Source organism: Phocoena phocoena, chromosome 1 (assembly GCF_963924675.1).
Source record: "Phocoena phocoena chromosome 1, mPhoPho1.1, whole genome shotgun sequence".
NCBI lineage: Eukaryota > Metazoa > Chordata > Mammalia > Artiodactyla > Phocoenidae > Phocoena > Phocoena phocoena.
In genome coordinates, this window is record NC_089219.1 from 132500565 (window position 1) to 132515613 (window position 15049).

General features: G+C 36.3%; 1 protein-coding gene across 1 annotated transcript in view; it reads right to left on the reverse strand.

The window, feature by feature from the left end:
* COP1 (COP1 E3 ubiquitin ligase) overlaps positions 1 to 15049 on the reverse strand; it is a 276923-nt gene that overhangs the window by 232730 nt on the left and 29144 nt on the right. Inside the window, exon 2 of the mRNA XM_065880802.1 lies at positions 6396 to 6455. Within this exon, the coding sequence (XP_065736874.1) occupies positions 6396 to 6455 (60 nt within the window). The remainder of the gene's footprint in view (positions 1 to 6395; positions 6456 to 15049) is intronic.

The window sequence follows — 15049 nt, forward strand, 5'->3', positions numbered from 1 at the left end:
ATGCAGATGACATGATACTCAATATAGAAAATCCTAAAGATTCCACACAAAAACTGAAAGCATTTAAATGTGAACATTTAAAATAAACCGAAAAAGACATTCACCATAATGTTAACAGTATGTGCCACTGGGTAATATAATTATGGGAAACTTTTTCTTTGTAGGTGTCTACAAGTTTCTATAGTAAACATGTACTGCTCCTAACAATCAGGAAAAAAAATTACTTCTAAGAAATCTAAAAGGTGATTTACATATAAGATGATTCCTAAAAAGACAGTAACTCTTTTATCCTGTGTCCAAATTACTATAAATTTGCTTCAGCTTCATAAACTGAAGCAGATTTTTATATCTACCTACTTCCCTCCACCTTATCAAAACAAAATGCTACATCCATCAGGTTGCTCTGTTCTAGCTATCATCTTCTTTCTCATCTCACATTTGTTACTTGCAAGACAAGCAAAAAGAAGGACATTATAGGGAATCAATGTAGCATGGTCTCTGGCACAGTACAGGGGCCCAAAGATTAAACACCTGGCATATAACAGGTACTCAAATATTACATACAGAACAAATGACTTGCACAGTGTTCCAGAAACAATATCTTCAACTCCTGCAACTATGACAAGGCTAGGAATACCACATTACCAAAAGATAGGCTCCATATCTGAGAGGAAACTTCCTACATGGAAACTTCAATGAAAGAAATAACATCCTAAATTTTTTTTTCATTTTATTGCAAGGGAAAAGCATAAAGAAGATATGCAAATACAATAGATTAAGAGCTCCAACATGGGAACATTTATAGTCTGCTTAGGGGAAAAGGAAATGAGTTAATATTACCAGAATACATGACAAGATTTAATCCTTTAAAAAAAAACCTGCAGGGAATTCCCTGGCAGTCCAGTGGTTAGGACTCAAGCAGTGCTTTCACTGCCATGGCCCAGGTTCAATCCCTGGTTAGGGAACTAATACCCCACAAGCTGTGCTGTGCAGCCAAAAAAACCTGCAAGTTCAAATAAAGCAAGTCATGAAGGAGAGAGGGTTATTAAAGACAGGAGACAGGGACTGACAGATAAGCAGAAGAAGGACATTTGGGGTTTTAGCAAATGGCTTTTGAAAAGAAATGGAAGTCAGAAAATGAGCAAATAAAATGACAAGAAAAACAAGTTAAATTGTTAAGCCAGATAAAGAGTCTGTCAATATACAAGAAATTATTCCTGAATCCAATAGAACATTCTCCTCTCCCTTCTTCAGCATCCTAATCATATCCCTTGTCAGTAAGCTTACTACCATACCATCCTCTCTTAGAAGAAAAAGATAGTCTAGGACACAACCAGAAGGAACTGTCCTCAGAAACAGAAGCTCTAATTACTTTTCTGCATTGTACTTGATAATATTCATCTATACTATAAAATTTAAATGAATCAAATTACACACCACTGTATAAAACTGCAGTGATAACAAGATGCATCAAGTTTATTTTATAACATCTATTGCCTCACTACCACCTTGGGTAGACCCTCCCTAGTCTGAGAAATAGTAACTGTCTTATTCTGTACTTAATCTGTGTATGTGTTTGTCAGCCCCTCTTCTATTTGCTCATTAAAAGCAGAGATTTGTTTTACTCGTCTCCGTACCCTCAATATCTAGCACAATATCCTGTTAAAGAGCTGGAACTCAATAAATTCTGAATACATGAGAAAATAGATATAACCAAAAAAGAAACATACTTCTGCTGCCTTCTGGGCCATATAAAACACTGCGAGAAAGTCTCAATACAGTAACTCTAATTCATTCTCACTCATCTATCTCCTTGACTATCACCAGCCCAAATGCAATGTTTTGGATTCCAAAAGAAGAGTATATGCCTAAACTAGTGATCAAAATAGGTGGGCAAAAAGAGATAAGAAGGATATATATTTTGGGTCTACCTGAGAAATTTTCAATAGCTACTCACACTGCAACTCTTAAAAAAATTTATTCAGTACCACAGTGTGCTAACAGTACCTATGTCCCCTGATAAGTGTAGATCTGACCACAAAGAATGAATATTCCTCCACAGATGTATACAGTTGCTCTGTTTCTTCTATTAAGTATATACCTACCTACAAAATATAATTGATTTTTCTGTCTGTGTCAACAGGGATGAGTAGATACAGAAAACTGAATAATTAGAAAATTCTCAAAAAAGAAGGAACTATAAAAAGAAAAGAAAAAAAAAAAATCAGTACCAGTGGTTCTATATAAGAACCAGGTACAAAAAAAGACTAATAGTAAGGTACGAGGTGATGGATTAGTCAAAAGTCCCAAAAGGCAAACTGACACCCAGGCTTGATCACAGGTATGCTGCAAGATGACAACACTGAGGGACACTGTTAATTATAACTAGTTTGTATTGAAGCAAACAGTAAATCAGGAGCTGACATACATGAGGTCTGAGAAGCAGAGGGCAGAGGACAAGCTGGAGGCAGCAAAGGGGAAAGCAAAAGAGCAAACCTTATCTCTATGTCATACAGAAGCCAGATTTTTAAAATTATATCATTGAGTTTCAGTTAGATTATAGCTAATAGCAGGCTCACTGTGAAGTGGGAATGATTTAAAGTGAAAGAACTTCCCGCTATAATGTCTCCAACCTGTTACTAGGAAAGACTTATTATTTTTAAGTGGGACAAGGAATAAACAGTTGATGTGGCCCAATTTGATTTAGTGTTAATAATCTGGATGGAGCCTTGAAGTGGTATTCTGCTTGGCTCCAGGTAACCAGCCAGGGTTCAACTTAGCAAACAGTTGATACCACAGGCTACTGTTAATGACTTAAGTTCCACAGGCCTCTCATGTCTCACCGTAAATAATTAAGAGCTTTTGCTTTCAACAAAAGAACAAAATGTCTCACAGTTTATCAAGCCTGGCAATGGGACTGTCAGCTTCCAGGTTTATTGGCTCCTACCAATGTTATCATCCCTATCCTACCAACACCTGCTTTCTGGTAGGTATTTTAAAACACAATCACAGGGAGTTCCCTGGTGGCACAGTGGTTAAGAATCTGCCTGCCAATGCAGAGGACACGGGTTCGATCCCTGGTCCGGGAAGATCCCACATGCCGCAGAGCAACTAAGCCTGTGTGCCACAACTACTGAGCATGCACTCTAGAACCCACGAGCCACAACTACTGAAGCCCACACCATAGAGCCTGTGCTCCACAACAGAAGAAGCCACTACAAGTGAGAAGCCTGCGCATCACAATAAAGAGTAGCCCCCACTCGCCACAACTAGAGAAAGCCTGCGCACAGCAACGAAGACCCAACGCAGCTAAAAATTAAAAAATAAATACTTTTTTTAAAAAAACACAATCACATCAGAGTGTAACAAAGTAACTTGAATTGTAACAAAGATCTAACCTTTATTTTTATTTAAAGGTAAAAAGAAGGTATTTAAGAAACCAACGAACTAAACTCATACCATGAAGATTACAGGACTCACTGAAAAGGCCCGGCCTGTCTAGTTATAAAGTCAATTAGTAATTTATTGTACTTCACAACATACCGAGGCAAGATCATTGAACTGATTCAGCAGACTCTTAAGCTTTTTTAAATGCCACAGTGAATATGTTAGACAAGGGCAGTTAGGAAAAATGGAAACCTCACTTTACAATCTGTTTCACACTTCAACACCTTCAAATCTATGAAAGAAGAGTAGTGAAAGGGTAGGAAGACAATGGGAGTTGGGGGCCAGAGAGCAGCAGAAGATGGTATGTTGACTGACTTGATAAAGGTAAGTTTTAGACCCAGACCTAGATTCCTGGTCCACCAACTTCAAGAACTTGCTCTTTTAGCTTTATATCAGTAGTTCTCAACTAAGGGCTACTTTGTCCTCTAAGGGATATCTGGCAATGATTGGAGACATTTTTGGTTGTCACAGCTTGGAGTAAAAGGGTTGTTACTGGGTTACTACAGAAGGCAGGGATATCTAAAATACCAAGGACAGCTACCCACAACAAAGAATTATCTGGTCTAATATGTCAATACTACCAAGGTTGAGAAAGCCTACCATAAATCGCCCAATTTTCCAGAATAATCAAAACCCAATGTCTCTAAGAGAAGTATATGATTTCCTATGGAATGCTAAGGTGCCGGATCAATTAATGGACCAAAGAGAACACTACTGCTGAACAATCAGCCTGAAAAGACCAAGCCCATACATGTGTCAAGACCCACACGACCAGAATTTCAGTAGCAATACAGAGAAGAAAGTGATTCACAAATGATAATAATGTCAATGCAATATATACCAGGAAATAAAAATTATTTAAGAAGGCAAGATGGCCTTTTTTAAAAAAACAACAAAAAGATTCTGAAAGAATACACAGTCACTTCTTACCAGAGATAATCTTTGAGGAAGTAGAAAAGAAAGGCTAGGGGAAAGGAAACATTTACATTTCATATTATACCTTTCTGTACAATGAAAGCTTTTATAGCCAACAGTATACATTGTTCTTATCATTTTAATAACTTTTATTTTAATAAAGGACATAGATAATGCAAGCTAAGAAAGCTATTTTTATTCTAAAATTTCTTTCTAAGTGACTGGCAGATTGGATATACCTATCAACAAAGCACTGCACTCCAGATCAAACTAAAGGACTTACAAACTGGTGACAATACTCGTCTTCACTAATGGATATCAACCTACCAGATATCATATTCAACCTCAGTATAAAATTGTGGGTCTAACTTCAACATGAATTAGAATAATAAGATATATTAGAACACAACAGAAATACTAAACAAAGAGGGTAAATAATTTAGGGAGATGACTGACTGCAAGTAGAATATACCACCTCCAATCAAATAAATAGGTAAATAAACTAAAGGAATTAAACATACACAAATTACATACCCATTAGGATGACCACTATTAAAAAAAAACAGAAAATAACAAGTGTTGGAAAGGATGTGGAAAAATTGGAACCCTCTGCACTGTTGGTGGGAATGTAAAATGGTACTGCAGGTATGAAAAACAGTATGGAGGTTCCACAGAAGATTAAACACAAATGTACCATATGATCCAGCAATTCTGCTTCCAGGCATATACCTGAAAGAACTGAAAGCAGGATTTCAAAAAGCTATTTATACACCAATGTTCAAAGAAACATTATTAACAATAGTTAACAGCTGAAAGCAACCCAAGTGTCCATAGAGAGAAGAATGCACAAACAAAATATGATATATATGGTCATCCCTCAGTATCCACAGTGAATTGCTGTCAGGACCCCCGTAGATACCAAAATCCAAGGATGCTCAAGTCTCTTATATAAAATGGTGTAGTACTACCATATAACCTACTGTACATCCTACTGTATACTTTAAATCATCTCTAGGTTACTTATAATAACTAATACAATGTAAATGCTATGTAAATAGTTGCCGGTGAGGTGCAAATTCAAGTTGTGCTTTTTGGAATTTTCTGGAATTTTTTTTTCAAATACTTTGGAACCGTGGTTGGTTGAACCCACAGATGCTGAACCCGCAGATACAGAGGGCCAACTGTATATGCAATGGAATGTTATTCAGCCTCAAAAAGGAAGGAAATTTTGACACATGCTACAACATGGATAAAACTTGAGCACACTCTGCTAAGTGAAATAAGCTAGTCACAAAAGACAGATACTGTTTGATTCCATTTATATGAGGTATCCAGAGTAGTCACATACACAAAAAGTAGAATGGTGATTGACAGAGGTTGGGATAAGAGGGAAATGGCACTTGTTGTTTAATGGGTATAGTTTCAGTTTTGCAAGATAAAAACGTTCTGGAGACTGATTTGCACAACAATGTTACAATACTCAATACTACTCCACTTAAAAATGGTTAAGATGGTAGTAAACGTTAAGTATATTTTATCACAACTGAAAATCTTTTAAAATATACAGATTAGCATGACATATAACCTAAAGACAGCACTGAGCAAAGTGTTAAAGAACACAGAACTTTTTAATCCTCTAATATCCTTTTCCAATGACCTTCCAGCCTGCTTTAATGGCCCTCACATCTATCCCCCACAAGTGAGTTAAAGGTGCTTCATGCTTCATCCTAATTACCCAGCACCCCCCAGTTTCCTAAAACAGCAGTCAAAGCTCTTTAAACAATTAAGAAACCCAGAAGTTTATTATTAGAGTTTCATCTATAAGGCTGATAGTAAATCTAAGTATTTCACAGAAATTATACCAGCATCCACATGTTTGCCTTGAGCTGTCAAACCTGTAAAGGTATATCGGTCAAGGAAATATGATTCAAAATAACCAACAGTAGCTTTAAAAACATAACTTCTCACTGGCTACATTTACACACAAGTTAAGAATTGCCAAAAGACAATTTCACTAAATTAAATCATCTTACCAAAAGCTGTGGCCACACTTCGTCATGTATGCTTCCTCAATCATATCAAAGCAGATAGGGCTAAAAACAGAATAGAAAAATAATTAATACATTTTTTTAAGTAGAGTGATTACAAATTGGAAAAAGTCAGTAACAGTACCAACAAAATCATATTTCAATACATAGCTAAGTCTTCAAACTTTCTAGTGATGAGATGAAATTTCTATTGAGCTGAATGAACGTTAGGGGACTGCTGGTAAAATGACAATTTGTTCAAGATGGCCCTAAGCACCATCAAGTTCTAAGATGAATTAAATGAATAATTTAACTGACTCCAATACTTTGACTTGACCATAAATTTCGATAGTATAATGCAATCACGAATGCTTAAGTTCTACCATCTTTTTCAATCATCCCTGGTACAAAACCATCTAAATGCTCTATTTCCTATCTCAAAGAAAATGAATTTCCTGAGTGATAAATCTACAGTTCCAATCTCAATAACTCTTCTAGGTAGTGAAGATGCTAATGATAACTAATACTTAACACAAACTATGCATGTCCATTAAAACAATGACATATATTAACTCACTTAATCCTTTCAACAGCATAGGTACCTACCTATTACTAGACCCACTTTATAGATAAGGAAATTGAGACAGAGAATGTTAAAAGTCACACAACTAGGAAGTAACACAGCCAATTTTCAAACTCAGATCCATGTTCTCAACCACTCTTCTATTCTACTTCCAGATACCACGAGATAAATATCAAGTCATACCAACTATGCCACATGTTCTGGCCAAGGAAAGGGGGTTATCAATCTCTGAGAGGGTACCGTCTACCAGAAGAATGCAAAGCCTTCTAAGAAGCAATTTCCCTTTATCCTTCCCCCTTCCTCCCTCCAAAAACTCTGATGAAGTCTCCAGAGATACAACAGCCATCTTGAGATCATGAAGACAACAAACATAAGCTAAGAAGACAGGATATGGGTTCCTTGATAACATCCTTCAGCAGTTGCATCATCTATAGATTGTCAATCTCTGGACTACACATTACATGAAAAAGTAAATCCTAACTTGGTTAAGCCAGTAATTATCGAGTTTCCTGTTACTGGTATACAAATCCAATGCTTATTGATGTCACGGGACAATTAAACTGTAAATGAAAATTTACCCACTCCCTTCAAGAAAAGTTTCCTGGGCATAAATACTATCTTAGAATGTGAGGTTATAAATAAGTTATAAAATCTCAATGTTGCACAAGCTCAGAGTTTCATCATGCATAGTGTGCTGGCTTAGACTGCACTGGTTTTGCCAGTCTTTACTCTCCCAGACTCAGAATAAAGGGAAATCTCCTAAACGTGGGGATTTGGTAATTCTTCTTTTGGAACAAAGTCCATCTTGCTCCTGCCTGATGAAGGTAAGGAAGCAGGGGTGGGGCTCCCTCCTGAGGACATGTGGATGAGCTGTGGAGGCTGCTCTGTGATCTCAGTTTGCAACTAAACGATGCTGAAGAACAGATCTGAGATAGACAAATTTTATTTCACACTGGTACAGTGGGTGCTCAAGCAGGTATCTTAACGCCCAAAACCCAGAGTAGAGGCAATATTTATCCCCCACTTTAAAGACTTTATTTTTTTAGAGGAGCTTTACATTTGCAACAAAACTGAAAGGATGGTATAGAGATCTCCCCTGCCCCGACATGTGCACAGCCTCCCCTATTATCATCACTCACAAGAACAGGGCATTTTTTGTAAACAAGCATGAACCTATATTGACACATCATAATCACCCAAACTCCAAATTTTACCTTAGGGTTCATTCTTCATGTACATTCTATGGGTTTAGGCAAAAGTATAATGACATATACCCACCATTATAATATCATACATATTATTTACACTGCCCTAAAAATCCTCTATACTCTGCCTATTCGTTTCTCTCCCCTTACCCACATCCACTGATTTTTTTGTCTCCATAGTTTTGTTTTTTCCAGAAAGTCATATAGTTGGGACTAAACAGTATGTAGCCTTTTCAGATTGGCTTCTTCCACTTAGTAATATGCATTTAAGGTTCTTCCATATATTTTCATGGCTTGATAGCTAATTTCTTTTCAGTGCTGAATAATATTCCAGTGACTGGGTATACTGTAGTTTATTTATCCATTCACCTACTGAAGGACAACTTTGTTGCTTCCAAGATCTGGCAATTATGAATAAAGCTGCTACAAGCATCTTTGTGCAGGCTTCTGTGTAGTCCTAAGTTTTCAACTCCTTTGGGTAAATACCAAGGAGTAAAATTGTTGAATCATATGCTAAGAGTAAATTAGTTTTGTAAGAAATCAACCAAACTGTCTTCGAAGTACCTGCACCATTTTTATCCCCACTAACAAAATATGAGATTTCTGTTGTTCCACATCCTCCTCAGTATTTGGTGGTGTCAGTGCTCAAGATTTAGCCATTCTGATAGGTGTTTTAGCAATGTCTCATTGTTATTTTCATTTGCATTTCCCTGATGGCTATGATGGTATGGAGCATCTCTTCACATGCTTATTTACCATCTGTATATCTTTGAGGTGACGGTCAAGGCCTTTGGTCCATTTTTAAATCAGGTTGCTAGCAGAAGCAAAAACAACTACAATCCTGCAAACTGTGGAACAAAAACCACAGAAACATAGACAAGATGAAAAGGCAGAGGGTTACGTACGAGATGAAGGAACAAGATAAAACCCCAGGACAACACCTAAATGAAATGGAGATAGGCAATCTTCCAGAAAAAGAATTTAGAATAATGATAGTGAAGATGATCCAGGACCTCGTTAAAAGAATAGAGGCAGAGATCGAGGCGATGCAAGAAACGTTTAACAAAGATCTAGAAGAATTAAAGAACAAACAAACAGAGATGAACAATACAATAACTGAAACGAAAAATACACTAAAAGGAATCAATAGCAGAATAACTGAGGCAGAAGAACGAAGAAGTGACATGGAAGACAGAATGGTGGAATTCACTGCTGGAGAACAGAATAAAGAAAAAAGAATGAAAAGAAATGAAGACAGCCTAAGAGACCTCTGGGACAACATTAAACGCAAAAACATTCGCATTATAGGGGTCCCAGAGGGAAAAGAGAGAAAGGACCTGAGAAAATATTTGAAGAGATTAGAGTCAAAAACTTCCCTAACATGGGAAAGGAAATAGCTACCCAAGTCCAGGAAGCGCAGAGAGTCCCATACAGGATTAACCCAAGGAGAAACACACCGAGACACATAGTAATCAAATTGGCAAAAATTAAAGACAAAGAAAAATTACTGAAAGTAGCAAAGGAAAAATGACAAATAACACACAAGGGAACTCCCATAAGGTTAACAGCTGATTTCTCAGCAGAAACTCTACAAGCTCGAAGGGAGTGGCATGATATACTTAAAGTGATGAAAGGGAAGAATCTACAACCAAGATTACCCTACCCAGCAAGGATCTCATTCAGATTCAATGGAGAAATCAGAAGCTTTACAGACAAGCAAAAGCAAACAGAATTCAGCACCACCAAACCAGCTCGACGACAAATGTTAAAGGAACTTCTCTAAGTGGGAAACACAAGAGAAGAAAAGGACCTACAAAAACAAAGCCCCCAAAATTGAGGAAATGGTAATAGGAACATACATATCGATAATGACCTTAAATGTGAATGGATTAAATGGTCCAACGAGAAGACACAGGCTTGCTGAAACAGTACAAAAACAAGACCCATTATATGCTGTCTACAACAGTCCCACTTCAGACCTAGGGACACATACAGACTGAAAGTGAGAGGACAGAAAAAGATATTCCATGCAAATGGAAATCAAAAGAAAGAGTAGCAATACTCATATCAGATAAAATAGACTTTAGAATAAAGAATGTTACAAGAGAAACGGAAGGACACTACAAAATGATCAAGGGATCAATCCAAGAAGAAGATATAACAATTATAAATATATATGCACCCAACACAGGAGTACCTCACCACATAAGGCAACTGCTACCAGCTCTAAAAGAGGAAATCGACAGTAACAATAATAGTGGGGGACTTTAACACCTCAGTTACACCAATGAACAGATCATCTAAACAGAAAATTAATAAGGAAACACAAGCTTTAAATGACACAACAGACCTAACAGATTTAATTGATATTTATAGGACATTCCATCCAAAAACAGCAGATTACACTTTCTTCTCAAGTGCGCACGGAACATTCCCCAGGAAAATTCACATCTTGGGTCACAAATCTAGCCTCAATAAATTTAAGAAAACTGAAATCATATCAAGCATCTTTTCTGACCACAACACAATGAGATAAGATATCAATTACAGGAAAAAGAACCATAAAAAACACAAACACATGGAGGCTAAAGAATACATTACTAAATAACCAAGAGATCACTAAAGCAATCAAAGAGGAAATCAAAAAATACCTAGAGAGAAATGACAATGAAAACACGATGATCCAAAGCCTATGGGATGCAACAAAAGCAGTTCTAAGAGGGAAGTTTATACCTATACAAACCTATCTCAAGAAACAAGAAAAATCTCAAATAAACAACATAATGTTACACCTAAAGGAACTAGACAAAGAAGAACAAACAAAACCCAAAGTTAGCAGAAGGAAAGAAATCATAAAGATCAGAGCAGAAATAAATGAAAGAGAAAAAAAGAAAACAGCAAACATCAATAAAACTAAAAGCTGATTCTTTGAGAAGATTAATAAAACTGATAAACCATTAGCCAGACTCATCAAGAAAAAGAGGGAGAAGACTCAAATCAATAAAATTGTAAATGAAAAAGGAGAAGTTACAACAGACACCGCAGAAATACAAAGCATCCTAAGAGACTACTACAAGCAACTCTATGCCAATAAAATGGACAACCTGGAAGAAATGGACAAATTCTTAGAATGGTATAACCTTCCAAGACTGAACCAGGAAGAAATAGAAAATATGAACAGACCAATCACAAGTAATGAAATTGAAACTATGATTAAAAATCTTCCAACAAACAAAAGTCCAGGACCAGATGGCTTCACAGATGAATTCTATCAAACATTTAGAGAAGAGCTAACACCCATCCTTTTCAAACTCTTCCAAAAAATTGCAGAGGAAGGAACACTCCCAAACTCATTCTATGAGGCCACTTTCATCCTGATACCAAAATCAGACAAAGGTACTATACAAAAAGAAAATTACAGACCAATATCGCTGATGAACATAAATGCAAAAATCCTCAACAAAATACTAGCAAACAGAATCCAACAACACATTAAAAGGATCATACACCATGATCAAGTGGGATTTATACCAGAGATGCAAGGATTCTTCAATATACACAAATCAATTAATGTGATACACCATATTAACAAATTGAAGGAAAAACACCATATAATCATCTCAATAGATGCAGAAAAAGCTTTCAACAAAATTCAACAACCATTTATGATAAAAACTCTCCAGAAAGTGGGCACAGAGGGAACCTACTTCAACATAATAAAGGCCATATACGACAAACCCACAGCAAACATCATTCTCAAGGGTGAAAAACTGAAAGCATTTCCTCTAAGATCAGGAACAAGACAAGGATGTCCACTCTCACCACTATTATTCAACAGTCTTGGAAGTCCTAGCCACGGCACTCAGAGAAGAAAAAGAAATAAAAGGAATACACATTGGAAAAGAAGAAGTAAAACTGTCACTGTCTGCAAATGACATGATACTACACATAGAGAATCCTAAAGATGCCACCAGAAAACTACCAGAGCTAATCAATGAATTTGGTAAAGTTGCAGGATACAAAATTAATGCACAGAAATCTCTTGCATTCCTATACACTAATGATGAAAAATCTGAATGAGAAATTAAGGAAACACTTCCATTTACCACTGCAACAAAAAGAATAAAATACCTAGGAATAAACCTACCTAGGGAGACAAAAGACCTGTATGCAGAAAACTATAAGACACTGATGAAAGAAATTAAAGATGATACAAACAGATGGAGAGATATACCATGTTCTTGGATTGGAAGAATCAATATTGTGAAAATGACTATACTACCCAAAGCAATCTATAGATTCAATGCAATCCCTATCAAATTACTAATAGCATTTTTTACAGACCTAGAACAAAAAGTCTTAAAATTTGTATGGAGACATAAAAGACCCCAAATAGCCAAAGCAGTATTGAGGGAAAAAAACGGATCTAGAGGAATCAGACTCCCTGACTTCAACCTATATTACAAAGCTACAGTAATCAAGACAATATGGTACTGGCACAAAAACAGAAATATAGATCAATGGAATAGGATAGAAAGCCCGGAGATAAAGCCATGCACATATGGTCACCTTATTTTTGACAAAGGACACAAGAATATACAATGGAGAAAAGACAGCCTCTTCAATAAGTGTTGCTGGGAAAACTGGACAGCTACATGGAAAAGAAAGACATTAGAACACTCCCTAACACCATACACAAAAATAAACTCCAAATAGATTAGAGAGCTAAATGTAAGACTGGGCACTATCAAACTCTTAGAGGAAAACACAGCAGGACATTTTTTCATCCACCTCCTAGAGTAATGGAAATATAAACAAAAATAAACAAATGGGACCTAAGGAAACTTAAAAGCTTTTACACAGCAAAGAAAATCATAAACAAGACGAAAAGATAACCCTCAGAATGGGAGAAAATATTTGCAAATGAATCAACAGACAAAGGATTAATAAACAGCTCATGCAGCTCAATATTAAAAAAACAAACAAACCAATCCAAAAATGGGCAGAAGACCTAAACAGACATTTCTCCAAAGAAGACATACAGATGGCCAAGAAGCACATGAAAAGCTGCTCAACATCACTAATTATTAGAGAAATGCAAATCAAAACTACAATGAGGTATCACCTCACATTAGTTAGAACAGGCATCATCAGAAAATGTACAAACAACAAATGCTAGAGAGGATGTGGAGAAAAGGAACCCTCTTGTACTGTTGGTGAGAATGTAAATTGATACAGCCACTATGGAGAACAGTATGGAGGTTCCTCAAGGAACTAAAAATAGCATTACCATATGACCCAGCAATCCCACTACTGGGCATACACCCAGAGAAAACCATAATTCAAAAAGACACATGCACCCCAATGTTCATTGCAGCACTATTTACAATAGCCAGGTCATGGAAGCAACCTAAATGCCCATCGACAGACTAATGGATAAAGAAGATGTGGTACATATATACAATGCAATATTACTCAGCCATAAAAAGAAACGAAATTGGGTCATTTGTAGAGACGTGGATGGATCTAGAGAGTGTCATACAGAGTGAAGTAAGTCAGAAAGAGTAAAACAAATATTGTATATTAACACATATATGTGGAACCTAGAAAACGGTACAGACAAACTGGTTTGCAGAGCAGAAATTGAGACACAGAAGTAAAGAACAAACGTATGGACACCAAGGCGGGGAAAGTGGCAGGGGGTGGTGGTGGTGGTGTGATGAACTCGGAGATTGGGATTGACACGTATACACTGATGTGTATAAAATGGGTGACTAATAAGAAAATAAATAAACTTTTTTTTTTAATTTTTTAATAAATAAATCAGGTTGCTTTCTTACTGTTGAGTTTTAAGAGTTCTTTGTATATTTTAGATAAAAATCCTATATGAAATACGTCTTCTAGAAATATTTTCTCCAAATCTGTGGCTTATCTTTTCATTCTCTTGACAGTGTCTCTTACCCTGAGGAGAAATTTTTAGTTTTAAAGAAGTTTTGTTTTTTGATCCTTTCTTTCATAGATCATGCCTTTGGTGTTGTGTCTAAAAAGTCATCACCAAACTCGTTTACCTAGATTTCCCGTCATCGTCTAGGAATTTAATGGCTTTGCATTTTACATTTAGGTCTGTGATACATCTTGAGGTAATTTGGTGAATAGGGATAAGGTCTGTTTTTAGATTTTTTTTTTTTTTTTTTTGCATGTGGATGAACAGTTGTTCCAGCACCATCTGCTACAAAGACTATCTTTCCTACACTGTTTTGCCTCTGCTACTTTGTCAAAGATCAGTTGACTACATTTACGTGGGTCTATTTCTGGACTCTGTTCGTTTATATTGAGCTGTCTACTCTTGCCAACACCACACTGTCTTAATAACTCCATATATTATTTTGATTTTAAAAAACTGTTCCTCTGGATGAAACTTTGTTGTCCCAATAATGGTTAATTTCTAAAACTCAACTGTTAAGTGAACAAGAGGAAACATTCCAATTCTTCTATTACAGAAGGTCTAGATATTAATACACCAACCTTTTAAACCGCTAATAAAGTATTTTTAAGATTTGGGGGAAGAGATCTTTCTGTTCCCAAAGTAATTATGTTTGTAAGTCTGAGTAACAATACCATCACATCTGTTTTATACTGCATTAAATGAAGCTTAGAAGCAAGATGCAAAATATCTTAACAGACTGATCTCTCAGTCTAGACTTCCAACAGTGCCAACAATAAGTATTTTAGACTGGCCTCAGCAACCAGAATGAATCAACTGTGAATACTTATCAATACCCTCTCAGATAATTCCAAAAATCTTAAAACAGTCATATACTCAACAAATTATATATTAGGTACTGACTATATACCAGACACTGTTCTAGATA